General features: G+C 38.3%; 2 protein-coding genes across 3 annotated transcripts; both read left to right on the top strand.

Annotated features, from left to right (window-relative positions):
* Positions 1-5,626: 5,626 nt before the first annotated feature.
* Positions 5,627-11,763, top strand: capns1a (calpain, small subunit 1 a). The gene is made up of 11 exons (XM_063894420.1): positions 5,627-5,828; positions 6,663-6,719; positions 6,811-6,847; positions 6,936-7,028; positions 7,181-7,238; positions 7,413-7,477; positions 8,238-8,306; positions 8,749-8,827; positions 9,097-9,213; positions 9,334-9,392; positions 9,492-11,763. Exons 2-11 carry the CDS (start codon positions 6,673-6,675, stop codon positions 9,516-9,518), a joined length of 651 nt encoding a protein of 216 aa, XP_063750490.1. The 5' UTR covers positions 5,627-5,828; positions 6,663-6,672; the 3' UTR covers positions 9,519-11,763.
* A 240-nt stretch (positions 11,764-12,003) lies between these two features.
* Positions 12,004-16,576, top strand: zgc:153990 (uncharacterized protein LOC768125 homolog). Of its 2 annotated transcripts, none has more exons than XM_063894419.1 (5): positions 12,004-12,881; positions 13,582-13,779; positions 14,009-14,428; positions 15,201-15,254; positions 15,354-16,576. In XM_063894419.1, exons 2-5 carry the CDS (start codon positions 13,653-13,655, stop codon positions 15,785-15,787), a joined length of 1,035 nt encoding a protein of 344 aa, XP_063750489.1. In that variant the 5' UTR covers positions 12,004-12,881; positions 13,582-13,652; the 3' UTR covers positions 15,788-16,576. The 2 variants fall into 2 exon arrangements, with proteins under 2 accessions (XP_063750489.1, XP_063750487.1); XM_063894417.1 differs by having other exon boundaries at positions 13,994-14,428.
* Positions 16,577-18,301: the final 1,725 nt, after the last annotated feature.

The following is an 18,301-nucleotide window of genomic DNA, read 5'->3' as shown; positions in this document are numbered from 1 at the left end:
TAGATCACATGAAAGTTGTTCCTTCCTCAGGAGAGATGTCAATCGAGCACAGACTGTAGACAACCACACATCGTTAGAAACTGTGTGTGTGTATGTCAGGCCTTTTTAGCATATATGTTCATCTGGGTTCATACTGGCATCTGGGGATCAACACTTTATTCCAGGTTCCTAGGCTATATTTAGGCTGATGGACAAATTGAATGCCTGCTTGATGGTACCCCTGATTAAAAGTTATTACAATTCATCCTGATGGAAACATAATCATGACAATCCGGCTAAAAAAAGTAGTATTTGAGATATTTCAATTTTGACCAAAGAGTTATAAATCAGAGGCTTTTGAGAATCCTTCCTGTTCTTAAGGAGGAGGATTATATAATTGCGAGCATCTGATATTAATTGCAATCCAAAATGGTAAAATATATATCAATCTCAGCCATGCATAGCTTTGGATCCTGTCACATTAGTTGGAATATGGCAAAAGCCAGGTTGACACTGGTGCTCATTAATGGTGCTCAATCCAATAAAAAGAGGTTCTAAGTATTATACTATATTAAATATAATTGAATTTCACCATTTATGAGGTTGTTTATAGTCCCAGATAAAGACAAGATAAACCTTTTAAATTCAGATGTCTTAGCAGTAACAGCTATCAGTGAAACGCAGTTAGGACAGATATGAATTTACACAAGGTTAATAATAACAGTTACATAAATAATGACATGTAAGAATAAAAAACAATGTTAAAATTCTCGGGAGTGTTTCACTTTGTATCAAAAAAAGAATTTGGAACCCGGCCCATGCCAAAATACATTTTAGACCAAAATCCATAAAGTGAACTGAAATTAGAATTACAGAGGTTAACACATCTGAAAGGCAGGAGAAAAAGTCCCTATAAGGAAAGGCTTGAGATTATGACCTTAATGTTCTTAAAACTCTCAGTACAACCCTGTATTTAAATAAACTGTGAATACTCTAGGTGTGGACATGGTTAAATAAAAGGTTAGACTATGAAAACCAGCAGCCTTTTCAGTAAGTGTATCTTCCAGTATCTAATCAAACCATCGTCATTTTGTTCAGCACTTTAGATCTAAAGCACCTCCCTCACATTTTAAAGGCATGAAAATCCTCCTGCATTGTCATTTATGCAACGCCGGAATGAAATAATGTCCTGCACAAGTGAAATTGTTGATAGAGTGCATTTATAGAGCACTTTTTGTGTGCTTTAACACTATTTGCAATCTCAGCCCATGTAATGTCTCAATTCTATGTTAAATTGAGGTGTAAAATCCTGCTGCAGTAAACATTTAAGGCACATTTTGATTCCTGCTGTGAGACAGGGTAGCAATGGGCTTGAATGATAAATTTGCGTTGTCAAGGTAACAAGTAGTTCTGAAGACTGCAAATATGTGGTGCTGGGGATGCTCCTATACAATATTCCAACCTGCAGCCTTGGTAGCACTGAACTATAAGCTTTGCATTTCCCTCCCTGGAATTCTCACAGGTAACTGCAGATGTAATATGGTTTGCATACATAATTCAGAGACATTTAATAGCCATTCTATCTTCATCAATGTTATTAGAATTATGCACTGCAAATCTAATTTGCAAAACCAAATCGTAGCTGTCGGAAACCTTGAGGTGGCAATGTGATTTCTTACAAATGATGAATGAGGGAAAAGGTGGGGACTGCCAAAGAATAGAGATACACTGTGGCACCCTTTAACATGGCTCCTGATGTAACCATGGATACCTCTATTTCATGGATGGAGTAATTTTAGCTGGAGTGGGATCTGAAGGACAGACATCAGTGTTTCTGCACTGCACATCATACATTATAACATCTTAAATTTCAACTTGATGTATTGAAACACAGCAGTAAAAAGGATGTTTGACAATCAAGCATAGAGTTTGGTAGAGCATGTGTCAGCAGTGGAAGAATATTCAATTGCAGGAACATTTTAGTAGAGGTCAAGGAAATACAACTGAATAATATTCATGGTCACTGTCATAGATGTAACTGTGCAAATAAATGTTTACAGAGAAGAGCTTTTAAAGGCAGGAACAAGTTATAATTGTTATGTTGTTCATGGACATGTTGCAGTTTTATTTATGAATCCTTGTTCTGTCGGTTGAAATAGGAGGATAGCCTATTACTGAGACTGAAGTCACTGTCAAGGCAACACAGATAGTGCTGGCCACGAGGGATTAAGAGAAGATGTAGCTCCTGATAAAAACAGAGCAGCTCTGAGACCATTCAGACACTGTCAAGTCAATAAATAAGAGACTCAAATGTTAAAGTGTCAGAGACTATAATAAATCATGTTTTTGACAACCGTCCATATTTCAGGGGAAATCAGTGAACATAAACAGTGAAACATTAATATTTTCTTTCAGCATGTTAGGATGTAGTTCATCAGAGGATTCTTATGGTTATAAGAATCTATGTGGAGGGTCCTCTTTTAAACTGATTTGTGAAAAGAATATTGTAGTCCTATGATAACCCTGTCATGATAAAACATGGACATTTCTTCAAAATAACTTGTAAATTTTAGTCAAAAACATCATGCAGAGAAGGATGACTTGTTCAAATGCAGTAGTGCAGATTAAGTGGTTTACAAAAGGAAAACAGTGACATCAGCCATGGCTTTATTGAGCTAATGTTAGACAGACTTACGCTTATGTAAATTACTTGTACCTTCTTTTTTTTTTTTTTTTTTTTGCTGAATACTGAATACACAGTCAAATGTAGCTGTTAAAAAAATGCTACGACTCAGCTCTGTCACATGCTCTCTTACTCCACCTGCTGGTTTTAGAGGTAGCTTGATGAACAAAACACTTCTGGGGGGTCTGTGTAAGTTATTGATCTTTGTGCCAAGGTTTAAATAATTCTATAACGGCATGGTTTTGTGGCTTCTTTTTTCAATTTTATTTGCATGTCTGTGCTTCTATAAGTGATTGTCAGTTGTGAAATATCAAAACACAAATGCGAGGCAGCAAAGCTCCCCTGTTGAGCTCGAACCAGGGAGTGCAATTTTTATCTAGCACTTTTTGAGTCTTAGCAACACAACAAAATCTAGACTGCAGGGCCCGGAACTGACCCACGTCCGCTATAGCTCCTGTGCCATGATAATTTGACTGCTCATTTAGTCAAATACAACCTTAAACTGTGTTCAACTATGTAAAAGTTTGAGCTTTTTTCGTATTAAACATGCCCACCATCAATAGGCAATTGCTGCTGTTCTTCAATCAAATGTGCAGAAATAAATTATTCTTCTTCAAAATAATCTTTTCATTTATAGTTATAACAAAGTAAAATATATATATAAATGGCCATATTCATAAACCATATATATATATATATATATATATATACAGTGGTATGCAAAAGTTTGGGCACCCCTTAGGAAAACCACTGCATCAGTTTGTCACTTGCTGAGCTTTTGAAGCAGCAACTTCATTTTAACATATGTTATACGTTATGGTAACAGAAACATCTCAGTAGTGAAATAACTTTTATTGGTCAAACAGAAACATGTTTATGTGCATTCAAACAAAAATAGGCATGTGCATAAATTTGGGCACCCCTAAGAAATAATTCCATTAATATTTAGTATTGCCTCCTTTTGCTGCAATAACGGCCTGTAGACGCCTCCTGTAGCCACAGACAAGTCCCTTAAGCCTGGCAGGTGGTATTTTGGCCCATTCTTCCACACAAAACGTCTCCAGTTCAGTCAGGTTTCTTGGCCTCCGTGCATGGACAGCCTTCTTCAAATAAATCCATACATTTTCAATGATGTTAAGGTCTGGGGACTGGGATGGCCATTCCAGAACATTGTACCTGTGCTTCTGCATGAATTCCTTGGTGGATTTTGATCGGTGCTTAGGATCATTGTCCTGCTGAAAAATCCAACCCCGGCGTAGCTTCAACTTTGTGACTGACTCTAGAACATTCTTGTCAAGAATCTCCTGGTACTGTAAGGAATTCATGTGGCCCTCAACTTTAACAAGTTTTCCAGTACCTGTGCTAGCCACACAGCCCCATAACATGATAGATCCTCCACCAAATTTTACAGTGGGCAACAAGTTCTTTCCATTGAATGCAGTGTGTTTTTTTCGCCATGCATACCTGTTCATGTTATGACCAAATAACTCAATCTTGGTCTCATCTGACCACAGTATTTTGTTCCAAAATGCTTCTGGCTTGTCCAGATGTGCTTTTGCATACCTCATGCGACTCTTCTTGTGATTAACACTCAGGAAAGGCTTTTTGCACATCACCCTTCCAATGAGCTCTTCCTGGTGCAAAGTACGCTGGATTGTGGAACGGTGAACAACTACACCATCAGCAGCCAGATGTTGTTGTAGTTCTCTGGAGGTGGTCTGTGGCTTCTCTGTGACCATTTTCACCATCCTTCGCCTGTGCCTTTCCCCTATTTTTGTCGGCCTACCACATCTTTCCTTCACACGGACTGTTCCTGTGGCCTTCCATTTCACAACTACGTTTCTGACTGTGGAGACAGACAGTTTAAACCTGTCAGATAATTTTTTGTACCCTTCTCCTAATTTATAATGTTGGATTATCTTAGCTTTCAGGTCAGTGGAGAGTTGTTTTGAGGTCCCCATCTTGCCACTCCCTAAGAAAGAACCTAGGCCAGGCACAGCCAGCTATTACCTATGTTAAATAGCCTTTTTCATGATTGGTTCCACCTGTCTTTGTAATTGAAGGTCTAATGAGCTAATCAAAGCAATTTTGTGCAGCAACCTGTCAGCTATAAATCCGTACAGGTGTTGAAATGAATGCTATTTATAAGGGTGCCCAAACTTTTGCACATCCCATTTTTTGCATTTTATTTTATTATAATAAAACTATGTAATGCTACCCTAAGAATTTTGGTCTGGAAAACACTAAAACGTCTACATCTTTGTAGGAAAACAAATGTTGTTGCTGTGATCTTCTATTATAAAGGAAAAGCAAATTGTCATGAAATCTCAGAGGGGTGCCCAAACTTTTGCATACCACTGTATATATATAATAACTAATGCCTGAAAATTAAGTTTGAATGAGCAATATGAATATAAATGACAGTCCACATATTTAGTCTCTTTATCAGGACATTCTGATTCTTTATAAAGGAAAAAAAGTTTTAATTCTAATTAAAAGGAAACACCATCTAGCCAAATGGAAGGAACATGTTATAAAGATTTTACGCCACACAAAAATAAAGAAATACATAAATAGAGAAAGGCGAAATGCAGCAAAGATTATAAAGCAATGAGTAGTTACATCATCTTTCACACAAGGGTTGTCATGTTGAGACTTTATGTAAATTCAATTTGAGCACTGTAACAGCACGTAATTGTGCATTGGAATGTAAAAGCTTACTTGACAATCCCTTACCAAGGGTTTTAATTTGTATTTTATTGTTCAAAGGCACAATTGAATGATATTGCATTGTATTATCTTTTTGTTCTTTGATCCTGTTTAGATGTTGAAGTTGTATCAGACAGACAGACAGACAGACAGACAGACAGACAGACAGACAGACAGACAGACAGACAGACAGACAGACAGACAGACAGACAGACAGACAGACAGACAGACAGACAGACAGACAGAACATAATGAAACGGTGTCCACCCGTTCGTTTTATTCACTGAAACCTGAAGCAAAGACGGAAACAACTGCGAGGCATCCTCTCGGGCACCTTTTCTTCTCTGACGCGGCTGTGCTGGGGGCGTGTCCGTGTTGACAGACCCTCCTGCCATCTGAGATTAGTTAGCCGAACATTATCCTGCTATCAACTTTACAGGGAGGCTGTCTACTTACGGTAAGGTTAAACATAAACTTTTAGTTTTAAATTACCGTTGACCTTCCAAACTAATGTGAGATGATATCATTGTTAAACACGCTAATTATAAGTGTTGTTGAATGCTTTGCTGATGCCAATCTACCATCTAAATTAGCTTAGTGTTAGTTAGCTCACGGGTAACTTAGCTAGCGTTAGCATCCTTAAAGACTATACTCGCCGCGTTCTCTCCAAACGGTTAAGAAAGAGGTTGCACGGTTTACCATAACACAATGTTTGAATATCGAGTGGGTCAATAATATAAGTATACCTGACCTAATGCTAACACTTTAACGTTAGCTCCATCTTCTGTGGAGTTAAGCACGTTAACTTCCGCAATCTGGGTGCGGCAATACAATTCCTTAACAGGAAACATTTTAGAAGGGGTAGCGTTTTTGGGAAGGCCAATAATTACACAGGGATCGATGAGAACACAAGACATGCAATCGCCTGAAGGGTAACAGGCTTAACCAGTCCTGCAGTGAAAATCCGTGTGTTTTTGTAGAGGTTGACATTAACAATATATTGTTTCATGTATACTGTGCAGTTTTTGGTATTCCATATACTCCTGCTTTATGATTCGTTGCCATAATTTCTAATTATTTGATTGTAATTACTCACAGATGCATGCGTTATACACATTGTTATATTCTTATTATAATTGTGTGAACTCTTAACCTGTCCCGTGCTGTGTCTTGATCGCATTCCTGCTTTAACAACTGAATTCGGGGGATCAGTTAAGGTTTATCTTATCTTTATTACATTTCATTGCATTTGGCTGACTTTTTTCTTTGATGTTGTATTTTGCACTCACAGTTGACAGAAGATGTTTTTTGCCAAAAGCCTTATCAGTGGCATCATTGATGTTGTCAGGTGAGGATCTGCACAAAGTCTATCCTGCCCAAGCCAAAAAAAAGACTGTTGTGGCTTAATGTTGTTCCTTTTTTCAACCCTGTGTTTTTAGCAACATCGACCCAGCCCAGTTTGTCCCCTCTGAACCTGTGAGTGACAGTCTTTAAATCAGCTCAATGAAACCATCACTGTTCTGCTTACTCTGACTGTAATGTAAGCTGTGCTTCCTCCCCACAGCCTCCACCACGCAGGCCTGCTGTGTATGCGGAGCAGCACGAGAGCGATGAGGAGAAGCAGTTCCGCAGAGTCTTCCAGCAACTCGCTGGAGAAGTGAGTGTTACCTTTACCTCTCTTTGAATTTCTGTCGTTTTCTGCAGTAAACACACAGATATAGACAGTAATCCATTAATTGGAGAAGAACATCAACGTTTGTGTCTGTAAAGGTTTCTGCTGTCTAATTTTGTTAAATATGTTTCATATAGGACATGGAAGTAAGCCCAACTGAGCTGATGAACATCTTGAACAAAATCATTTCAAAACGTAAGACATGTCCTATTTAGAGTCCATCTCTCACAAATCCATTTGTTTATTCCTTGTCGTTTTTTGTGATGAACCTTATTGTGTTGTTATTCTGTCATTTACAATATATACAAATGTTGTGTGTCTTCATAAGAGATATACCACGTGGTGAATGCATTTTTTCTCGTATTTCAGGTGGAGACCTGAAGACGGATGGTTTCAGCATTGAGTCGTGTAGGAGCATGGTGGCAGTCATGGATGTATCCTTTATATCATATATAGGCTTTGTGTGTTCTGTTGACATAGATGGCAGAGTATAAATGAGAGGTACAATCATTCAAATGTTTTTAATCATTCTACCAACTATTTTTCTAACTTCTTCTTTTATGGATGGTTTAAACATTTGCTATTAAATTAAAATGTTCTCTAAAAGTGCACCAAGTCACAGGACCTTCTTGTTTACAAATCAATAATCTCTACTGAAAATAAACAAAACAGAATTAATTAGTTAACTAATGATATAAAAAAGAAAGTTGTAGCTAACACCCACAGCTCATTAGGACTGTGGACCTGCATTAAGACATTGCCATGATATGTCCATTAAAATATATTTAATAATTGGGTTGTGGCTGCACTCTTTTTGTGCTGGGGCATTACACTGTGAGGTTTAATTGCCTGCCTGCATGTGCGAGGGTAAGGCACTATGCAGATAATGCTGAATCTGTCAGACTATGGTTGGCTTTTGCAAATGGGGTTCACACTTTTTTTAAATTTTTACAACCAATATAAATTGCAACTAATACAACTGTGTAAAGGTAACTAAATGTGAATAAGTGATCCATTTTACTTGTAGAATAAACCTCATCTGCAAATATATAATAGACAAAAGTTAATATTCACTCCCTACTGTGTAATTTATACCACCTGAAAACACACCTAGGGCAAATACAGCATGTCCACACGTGTCTAAGCCGGAGCCAAAGAAGAAAAACTTGTCTGTTGTCCTTAATGATGTTTCAGAGTGACAGCACTGGAAAACTCGGCTTTCATGAATTCAAACACCTCTGGAACAATGTAAAGAAATGGCAGGCAAGTACAGCAGGACAATTTAATTAGTTCTACCCATATGTTTCTGTAAAGTCACTTCACCATGATCAGTGTTGAATCATGTCAGGGAACGGTGAGCACATTAGAAACGTTATCTTTAAATCATTTATATACAGTATCAGCTGATAATTTAGCTTATAACTTTGGCTAAGGAGGTAGAGTTGTTATCCCCCAAACACTGCTTTTAACATGTTGAAGTGTCCGTTAAAGACTCCAATGGCATAGCCAACGGTGTGTGAGTGTTGTTTGTTTAGTACTCCTGCTCAGCAGGTGACATTATAGTGTGTGTGTGTGTGTGTGCTCGCGCACACACACGCGCGTGCGATTAGCTGAATGCTGTTTAGCTCTCGAGGGTGTGATTCCGCTTTCTAGGAATCTTTCATGGCTTAAATGCTTTGAATACTTTTGTACTGTTATTGTTTAGGGAGTGTACAAGTCCTACGACACAGATGGCTCCGGTGTCATTGGTGCAGATGAGTTGCCCAATGCCTTCAGAGCTGCAGGTGAGTTTTCTTTTTAACATTCCTTATTATTTTGCTTACGTTTTTGCATAGTTACTTAAGTTATTAATACCAGTGATAGAAGGGATATGTAAAAAGGTCATCTTAGATGCATTCATAATAACAAAAGACCTTTAGACTGACTCTCAACAGTCATGTGGCTGTGCTTGTTTGATACCGAAAATGATTTGCAAAGTCGTTTCATAGGACAGAAACCTATGTAAAGTTTAAGAATAATAGACAACGGTTTCATCTGTTCATCTCTTACCCAGGCTTCCCCCTCAACGACCAGCTGTTCAACATGATCATTCGCAGATACAGCGATGAAAGTGGGAACATGGATTTTGACAACTACATTGGCTGCCTTGTGAGGCTGGATGCCATGTGCCGTAAGTTTAAAAGAGCAGTCCTTAAGTAAATGTATTTGTTTATTGGTTTAGCAGCTTTTTCTGTGTGATAAGAATGATTGACTTATGAACTGAAGATGCCTAAAATATTTTCTGATTCAGGTGCCTTCAAGACCCTGGATAAAGATGGCAATGGGACAATCAAAGTCAATGTTCAAGAGGTAAACACATTTTGACTGGAGTATACATTTTTAAAAGCATTTGATTTAGTTGATGGTAATTATTCATTGTTAAAGCCCTACTCTCTTATGTCTTTTCAGTGGCTTCAGTTGACCATGTACTCTTGAGTCCAGAGGTCGTCTCTCCTGCTTGTTTTATGGAACCACTTTCTTATTTTCTACACAGTACAACATATTTTAGCAACTATCCCCACTAACCTGTTTTTTTTTCTTCAGAAAATCCTGTGTGCACAGGTTTCCTTGAATGTTAATGGAATGCAAGTTTTGTGTTCACTGTTCCATTATACATGCAAAAGACAGAATTTGCCAGTATTTTAAATGTTACAGCAACCGAGAGAAGCACAAACCCTTACTCATTAAAGAACCCTCAGCTGAGGTTCAAAGCAGGATTCAGGAGCATAAAGATGATCGTATGTTTAATTAGTGTCATTTGATCTGCTTGTTTGCCATTTACGTTCGATCTTCCTCATGCCTGGGGAGGAAGGCCAACATCCAAATGTTTTCATAGTGAATTTTGTGAAAAAACGTTAAAGCAGCGAACCTTATATGCCTGGTATTAGTTTTACATAGTGTATGTTATGCTGCGTTCCACTGCGTGGAACAGCTCAACTTACTCGGACTAGTTTCCCATTTGGATCAGTTGTGTATAGTACTTGGTCCATGGTAAAAAAAAAAATCAGAAGCACCTCAGCCAAGATTCAAAGCAACGTTAAAATGCTGAAGACCACTTATTTGTCAGAGGGAATCATGAAAGGTTGCTGTTGAAAGGATTGGATAGGTCTTCTGTTTATGTGACAGTCTCAATGGTGTGGCTTTGTCGAACAGTTGATCAACCCGTCACACTGAGGGGGGTACTCTCAGGCGGAAACAGAAAACACAAAAGCTTCTGGTACCAACATTTTTGGAGTTGAGTAGAGCCGTACCATACAGTAGACACACAGCTTTATAAGGGTCTGTGACATTAGTTTTTTTCTGAGCCTGTGAAATTGCTACATCCTTAGCTGTGGCTTAGTTTGCCATGCTTTTTGTTTCAACGACCACCTACGAAGGTGTTTCCATCTTTCCAATATCGGTCTAGGAACAGTGTGGGTGTGTATGGACTTTTTAAGTGGCATCTTCATCTCTGCTGTTATTCTTTTCACATGTAGCGTTCATATAAATGCAGGAAGTTTTGTGACCCCCTAAGATAATTTTAAGAAAAAGCTCCAACCAATTTCACCCAGAACAGAGAACTACACGTACTTCACACTAACTGAAAACATCTGTGAGGATGTGCAGGGCCTTTAGGTTTGTTATGGCAAAACCAGAAATCCGTACTGTAAAGGTCCTATATATGGCATTCAGAGCTGCTAACTACTACTAGCTATGTAAACATATTGTGTAGTTTTGTCTACCTGAGCAGAGAATGAGGCCACTCCCCTCTGTGTGTTTTAATCCCAGTGTCTCTGTGCTTTGTTTACTTAGCTAGTTTCTGCATGCATGCAAGTCTCTGTGTGTTCACTGGCTAGCTAATTTCTGCCGCTGTGCTATGCGCTAACACAGCACTTAATGCTGATAACATCTCTGCTAACACCTATAATGCCACTTTAAGTTCAAACAGGGAGTAAACACATCAAATGTTCAGGTATTGTGGCTTAGTAAACCTCTTAACAGGTTGAAGTTGGATGGATCTATTTTGAGAATCATTTGTGGTCACCAAATCCCATTTACTCATAAAAATCATAGGGTGCAGTTGTACCATTCTAATCGGTGCAACACCACAGGAATGTAATGAAATGGCTCTAACTGTTTATTAGACCAAAATGAAATGGTCTTTGTGAAACCAGCCCCAAACCCATTGACATGATATTTTTGTTCCAAATAATAAGGTTGATATGTGAATTATGGCACTTTTGCACTGCAGCCTAACTCAAGCAGATCATGCTATAATACACTCCATTATTTTTGCACTAAGTTGCATTGCATTGATTACAGTTAATGCATAGTGGTCAGGAATGCCAGTGTCCTTTCCTAATAGAAATATCTAACAACTCAAGAGACAATGTTTTGTTTGGCAATTAATATTTAAAATATAATGTGTAATGCTGGTAATACAACTCTGCCATGGTATTCTCTATGTTCAGCTAACCATTACTTATCACTGTACTGTGTACTTATTCAAATTGCCTGCACCAGATAATGCCAGCACAACCTGTAAATTGATAATATATATAATGTGTATGCCACTAATGCATGCAGCCAATAGCAAAGGTGCCAATAGTAAACATTTTTAACCATGTAGTTTGCCACAGTCATTTAACTGTTAATAATGCTTAGTAAAATAAATACCTGTGCCATATTTGGAATAATGTTATGTTGAATGTGTCTTATTATTGGTGCACTGTTAACAAATGTTTTGGGCTACTTTGAGTCATTGGTCAGTCATGTATGGACTGACTAATTGGGATATAATCTGGCCCAGCTGATTGACATTGAAGGTATGACCCAAACGGTATTTCTTTGCTCAATTATTGAGTTATTGCCAATATTTAGGAGGCGTGCTTAAATGGTGGGTCTGATATTTCGTAGCCAGAGGTGGGAGAAGTAATCAGATCAGTGTAGGAATACTCTGTAACTTAAAGTGCCAAAAGTAAAAGTACTCATTATGCAAATTGGCCCATTTCAGAATAATATATTCTATGTCTGATTCTAATTATTGATGCATTAGAATGTTTTTCAAAGCTGGGAAAGGTGCGGCTATTCTTAAATGACTTTTTATACTGCAGGGTTGCTCGTGAATTGACTGAAGTCTGATTTAAGGGTTGATTATATTTCACATTCTGCAAAGTAAATTAAAGATATTAAGAAATATAGTAAAAAAAAAAGAAAGTACACTATTTACCTCTGAATTGTAGTTAAAAGTACAAAGTAGCAAAAGTTAAATACTCAAGTCTCAAAATTGTACTTAAAATAAGTAAGAACAGTAAATGTTCTTAGCTGTTTTAAACAAGTCTTCGTAGCTATATATCCATCCAACCTTAATGATTTTCTTTCAGGTGTACAGTCTATCTGATTCCTAAAATGCTTTGAAATTGTGTTTGGATGTGTGTATGTGTGTGTTATGTCAAGACAGCGTACGTTACCAGAAAAGTCGAGCTCCTTCAAAATAAAATCATTGTCACGACGGGAAATGTTTAAGAAATAAAACAAAGCAAACGTAATCAGCAAAATTGCTAGACATCTCGTTATTATTGTTAAACGTTACATGTTAAAACAACACATAAACGGCAATAACTATATCCACACTTATATAAATGTGTTGATTAATACTTTTTTTAGCCAGCGCCTTTAGTTAGCCAGCAAACTGACGATAACCGGACATCTTAAGTGGAGTGTTAGCTGCATTCTGGCTAGCTTGACATTAGCTATCTTGAAGATAGGGAAGTTTATCATTACGTTTCTGGACCAATTCCCAACTTCTTTGACTTTGGGGTATGTTCACCATCTCATTAACTATGTTTGGCATTAAGGTATTCATCTGGAAGTCAGGTTACGTTAGGTTGTCGCTTTATAAGTCATTTGAGAGTCTAATTTGCGTTAGCTAATGTTGTCCTGCTGCAGAGATAGCTAACGTTGTCCTGCTGCAGAGACAGCTAACGTAGCGTGTGCTTTGTGTTACATTAAGTGCAATTTGCAATATATAAGGGACATTTAATAGCCGATAGTCGTTAAAAAATAATCATGGAAATGTGCGTATCAAGGTATAATAAGAGAGCAATGCTAACTACGAATGCTCTTGAGCTAACTAGGCTGTCGCGTGTGTTAAGCGTCGATAGCATCGTCCATTGTCCATTCACTCTGACGGCTAGCAGACAAACATTGTTGTCATCGCGCAGAACTTGCTCCATTTCCTGTTTAACGATATGAGACGACTTAGACATATGTATGCAACTTCGTTTTAGTTAAAGTGTTGATAAAATAATGTATTATCTGTATTAATCAAGCCAATACATCTGCACAAACGGTTATTGCTAAGGTGTTAAGCATGAACAAGTGTAACGATGTCACTAAGCGATACTAACCCTATAAGTGCAAGTATAGTTTATGAATCAATACATTTGTGACACATGAGCACATTCATATACATCACATCATTAACACTCCCATACTTTTTGTTGTTAACTGTCATCAGACAGCAGGAAAAGTGGAAGCACAGCAGAGACTACACAGTAGCTGGAAACCCATTGACACTGTGTGGGGAGGATGTCTTCACCAATATACTATAACCAAGACAGTCTTACTCGCTTCAAGAAAAGAAAAGCTCGTTTCTCTTTTAGCGAAGTCCACATACTGCTGGACGAAGTGAGGAAGCATCGTATGGTTGTTGTGGGTAAGTGCTTATACAATTCATATTGAAGAATTACACTTAGGTCTGAGTACCTGGAAATTAACTGATTACCTAATAGCTTGTTAAAACTAAACATTAAACCAAGTAACCAATACAATGGTTAAGTCATATAAGAGTAAATATGACTGTGAATCTATGAGAAACACTGTGTTAATTTGTTCACTATTGTCTGAGGCAAGTGCTAAAGGTCATTTAGTTTTGTCCCCCAAAGGCAAATTCAATCGTGGTGTACCAACAGACGTAAAGAAGCGCACATGGGCAGAGATAACTGCACGTGTCAACGAGATCGGGGAATGCCAACGTGAGATCATCGAGGTCATCAAAAAATGGTCCGATCTAAAGTGTGACACAAAGCGGAAAGTGGGTGCCATGCGGTCAGGGACAGTACCCAACAGGGGCCTCAACTCTCGACTCTCCAGAGACCTTAATCAGACTGAAAAAATAGTGCTCCAGATCCTGGAGATGGGCGAGGAAGACCAGAGCTCCGGAGACTTTGGCCCACTTGGAGATGACGATGATGTGCCAGAGGAGGAAGAAGAAATGGAAGAGGAGGACATGATGGGAATGCAAAGTTCTCCTAATGGCGGGTTGGACATGGCATCTATGCCCCCACCAATTTCCTACACAATGAGTGAGTGTCAGAAACAAACCTTTTTGTCACTATTTACTAAAGTTTATTTCAGTCTAAACATCACAAAAGTTAATCCATCCATCCACCCATCTTGTAACGCTTATCCGTGTCGGGTCGCGGAGATAGCAGTTCCAGTAGAGCTTATGTCTAAATAATCTACACACCAAATTATTCAGAGCAAATCCATGTCTCCCTCCTCTCAAAGGTTAATAAAATGTGAACATTTACTCACTTAATAAAAACATGTGGCATATGGATGACTCACAGCGACAGAAACTCAGAAATTCATGGTACATTTTTTTTAACTGTATGGTTCTCTTAAGTAGCTTGATTTTTTTATTGTTTCTCTTTAGTAATTAAATAAAATATTAATACAGACAATTCATGAAACAGACATTTTTTTTTAAGTTAAAGCGGGAGGGCAGAAAGCATAGCTTATAAAGAAATTAGCCCTCTCGTTAGTCATCCAGGTTAAACCTTTTTTTTCAGGGACCGAAATATTAAAGCATTTTAACTGCATGCGTATATAAATACGCACGTAAAAAACTAATTCGATATATACATACACATAAATATATACACACACACACACATACTGTATGTATGTACGCATGTATATATACACACATTTCCAGAGCAAAAAGAAAGTACAAAACCAAATCAATGAAAAGCAAAAATAAAGTTGAAAAATGTGCAAATTAAAAGAGAGTTTCATTACTACACTAGTTTCAGAAGTACAGACTGTTTAATTGAAATGCTTTGAATGTTGCAGAGGACTCTTCACAACCTGCCTTTGATGTGCAGTATGAGGTCCCTTCAACAGAAGGTGAGCTTCTTTTTTGGGGTAAAGATTTCAAATAATATTTGCAACATGTTTTTTCAGAATAAGAATACACTGACAAGCCTTTTTTCTCTTTACTTTAAGATGTTGAAGCCGCATTAGGAGACTCAGACGATGACCAAAGGGAAGATGTGCTTGCTTCCACAAAACCTACAGAGGATCACCAAGGAAACAATGGCATCCAAAAACAAGGACAACCGCCGACGTCTTCCGGACCAGCAGCAACAACCCCTACGCTTCCACTGCCAGGTCAGCCCTCGCAGAACATGAGAGACAACATGCTACATAATGCATCGCTGAGTCTTCAAGAACAGCATGCCACCAACATCCTGCTGGAGACGGTTTCACGCTCTCTGGAGCTTCTGTCGGAGTCGGTGCAGCAGCTGGCAGAGACTCAGCAAGAGTTTGTGCGCGAGTCGCTGCAGCTTCAGCGGGAGACGGTGCAGGTTCTCAGAGACTTTACAGGCGGCGCAATTGCTCTTATGCATGACAAACTGAATGGTCGGCCAGCATTATAACAAAAAAGTGTCAAACAGAGAAGTTGTTGTATCACTGACTACATACATGGCCTTCAGGTGCAGGAACACTTGAGTTCGTCTGGACTCCACCGCTGGTTGCTGTACTTTTTGATAGTACTCAACAGGTTTTCTGTTGTAATATTTTTAAATTGTATTCACAGAAACCTTTTATTGATGGGATATCTGTCTGTGGGGTTACATTAAACATCAATAAAGGAAGAACATTTTATTTTCTCCTTTTGCTACTGAATTTAGCATTTTTTATTAAGCCTTCACCTCATGTAAAGCCTCTATTTGCTTTAACATTGACATGCAAAGATCTTTGATTTTTGTTGTATGTTCTTGGATAAGTTGTAGTTGCATCAGTGTCTGGAGATGATCACATGTACTGTAATGGTGAGTGGATTTCCGCACCTGACCATTATATGGTCTGTATGTCTGAAAGCTAAACATGGTGTTAGATATTTTTAAACTCATGTAACTGAATAAGTTGTCATTGTCTGATTTTGTTTTTTTATATTGCAAAGATCAACACTTGAATATGACAGGTTTCAACAAGTTTCGTCTTGATTATGAAATAAACAACTGATTTATTGAAACAGAACAGCAGTTGTTTTCCTAGCTGTGACTATATAAAGTGCCCTAGTGGACATAAATCCAGTGATCTCAATGTGTTAATCCATCTGTGTTAAGAGATGCACTTACCTGCCTGATGCTTTGTTCTTGATGTACTGACTGTGTTCCTCAATGATGGTATATGTCAAATAATCTTAAATGAGAAATTATGAATATCATTGTCTGGTTATCAAACACACTGGTTATAAATGTTTAAAAAAAAGCTGATTTATACTCAAAATGTATAAAAGTAAGGCTTCAGCTGCTTTGCCTTATAGGACTTATAAGAAGTTAGTCTTACATTTGTACAAACAGAAAATGTGCACTGCACATTACACAAAGACCATACAGAATAAAGCTAGAAATATATTTTTTCCTCAAAAAAGACCAAAACCAGCCCCGGCTGAGGCCTAACTGGCTGTGGCACCTGCACCATACGCCGGCGACCCGGGTTTGATTCCCGACCCGTGGTCCTTTCCGGATCCCACCCCGACTCTCTCTCCCACTTTCCTGTCACTCTCCACTGTCCTATCCGATTAAAGGCAAAAAGCCCCCAAAAAATATCTTAGAAAAAAGACCAAAACCAACATTGAATTGATACTAAAAACTATTCCTCTGTATCCAAAGCATGTATCTTTTTCCTCTGTGTATAGCAAGTCAGATTGTAGTTAATTGATGTCTCTCAGAGCACAGCATGTAGTAATCCGCCTCTGAGAATAGTCCCTACAAAATGTAAAATTTCTCCTGTTTCAGTCATATTTTCTAAAACCTAAAATCTCACTTTATTAAGGAAAATACTGAGTCTTATTTAAAATATAAAGTTTTTTTATATCATCTTTTTTTTTGGAACATTTACTCCTTCAATAATAGGCTTGGGGCCCCAGAAAAAACGAAAGCTGGAAAGGATTTAAGAGACAATACAAACATATTGAAAACAAGGAAATGGCAGAATACCAGCAGATTTATGCAACGTTGCAGTATCTTTGATTTTCCTTTACAGAGACACATGTTGACACTTGTTAGATGCAGACAAAGGTCCATCAGGCACTGATGTCCAGCCAGTGTTGCATGTTCACAGACCTGTCAGCAGGGGTCTCTGTTGCAGTCTGTGCTGATGATACACACCATGAACTATACCCATAGTTTGCTCTTCTTAACAATCTATTTTGTTACAATACTTTATAATTGAAATACTTGTATGACGGTCTTTGGCTTTTGGCTTAATTTATAATTTCACTTTTTCACGAGCATTCAGTTTTACAATACGATGCAGTCATCATTTATTTTTAGATCAAGACTGAATTTGTCCTTGCATCATAGCAGTTCAATTTGCAACATCAACAAGGAGGAATTTTAAGCCAAAAAAGACAGGAACAGACATTTAAAAGAACATTACAATGACTGTAGATATTATGTTCAAGACCGTTTAACGTACATTTGATTTGTGAAATAATTCTTTATTGAAGTCAAGCATTGACTGGTACATCAAAGAGTCTGCTTATCACATCAGGAAATATTACTAAACACCTAAAAGACCCAAAATTGTAAAAGGGGAAAGACAGTCAGTGACACACGCTCACACACACTCACACACATAATGAGTTAAGTGCATTGTCTCGCTGCAGCCCCTCCTGCCTCAGTTGGCCTCACAGCTGCCGAGGCCAGCCCGGCGTGCCGCAGCAGGGGGAGGGCGGGGGGGGGATGCAGCAGTCTGCTGGGGCTTCCTTCATAGCTGGAAGGCAGGGGGCAGCATTAGTTTCTGTCTGGGGGGCTGAGGTACTGAATAGGCAGCTGGATTTACATTGTGATCCTTCAGTTTTTTACGGAGCCCTTAAACCTGAGACTCAAGCCTCTCTGAAAGGGCATTATTCACTTTGAGTGCCAATAAAACTGTTGTCT

This window comes from Eleginops maclovinus, chromosome 11 (assembly GCF_036324505.1).
Source record: "Eleginops maclovinus isolate JMC-PN-2008 ecotype Puerto Natales chromosome 11, JC_Emac_rtc_rv5, whole genome shotgun sequence".
Taxonomy (NCBI): domain Eukaryota; kingdom Metazoa; phylum Chordata; class Actinopteri; order Perciformes; family Eleginopidae; genus Eleginops; species Eleginops maclovinus.
This window is presented reverse-complemented; position numbering and strand designations above follow the sequence as displayed.

Coding starts and splice junctions, on each gene's coding strand:
- capns1a (XM_063894420.1), top strand. CDS start 6,673: ATGTTTTTTGCCAAAAGCCTTATCAGTGGCATCATTGATGTTGTCAG. Junction 6,720..6,810: donor GGCATCATTGATGTTGTCAG/GTGAGGATCTGC, acceptor CTGTGTTTTTAG/CAACATCGACCCAGCCCAGT. Junction 7,239..7,412: donor GAACAAAATCATTTCAAAAC/GTAAGACATGTC, acceptor CTCGTATTTCAG/GTGGAGACCTGAAGACGGAT.
- zgc:153990 (XM_063894417.1), top strand. CDS start 13,653: ATGTCTTCACCAATATACTATAACCAAGACAGTCTTACTCGCTTCAAG. Junction 13,780..13,993: donor GCATCGTATGGTTGTTGTGG/GTAAGTGCTTAT, acceptor AAGGTCATTTAG/TTTTGTCCCCCAAAGGCAAA. Junction 15,255..15,353: donor TGAGGTCCCTTCAACAGAAG/GTGAGCTTCTTT, acceptor CTTTACTTTAAG/ATGTTGAAGCCGCATTAGGA.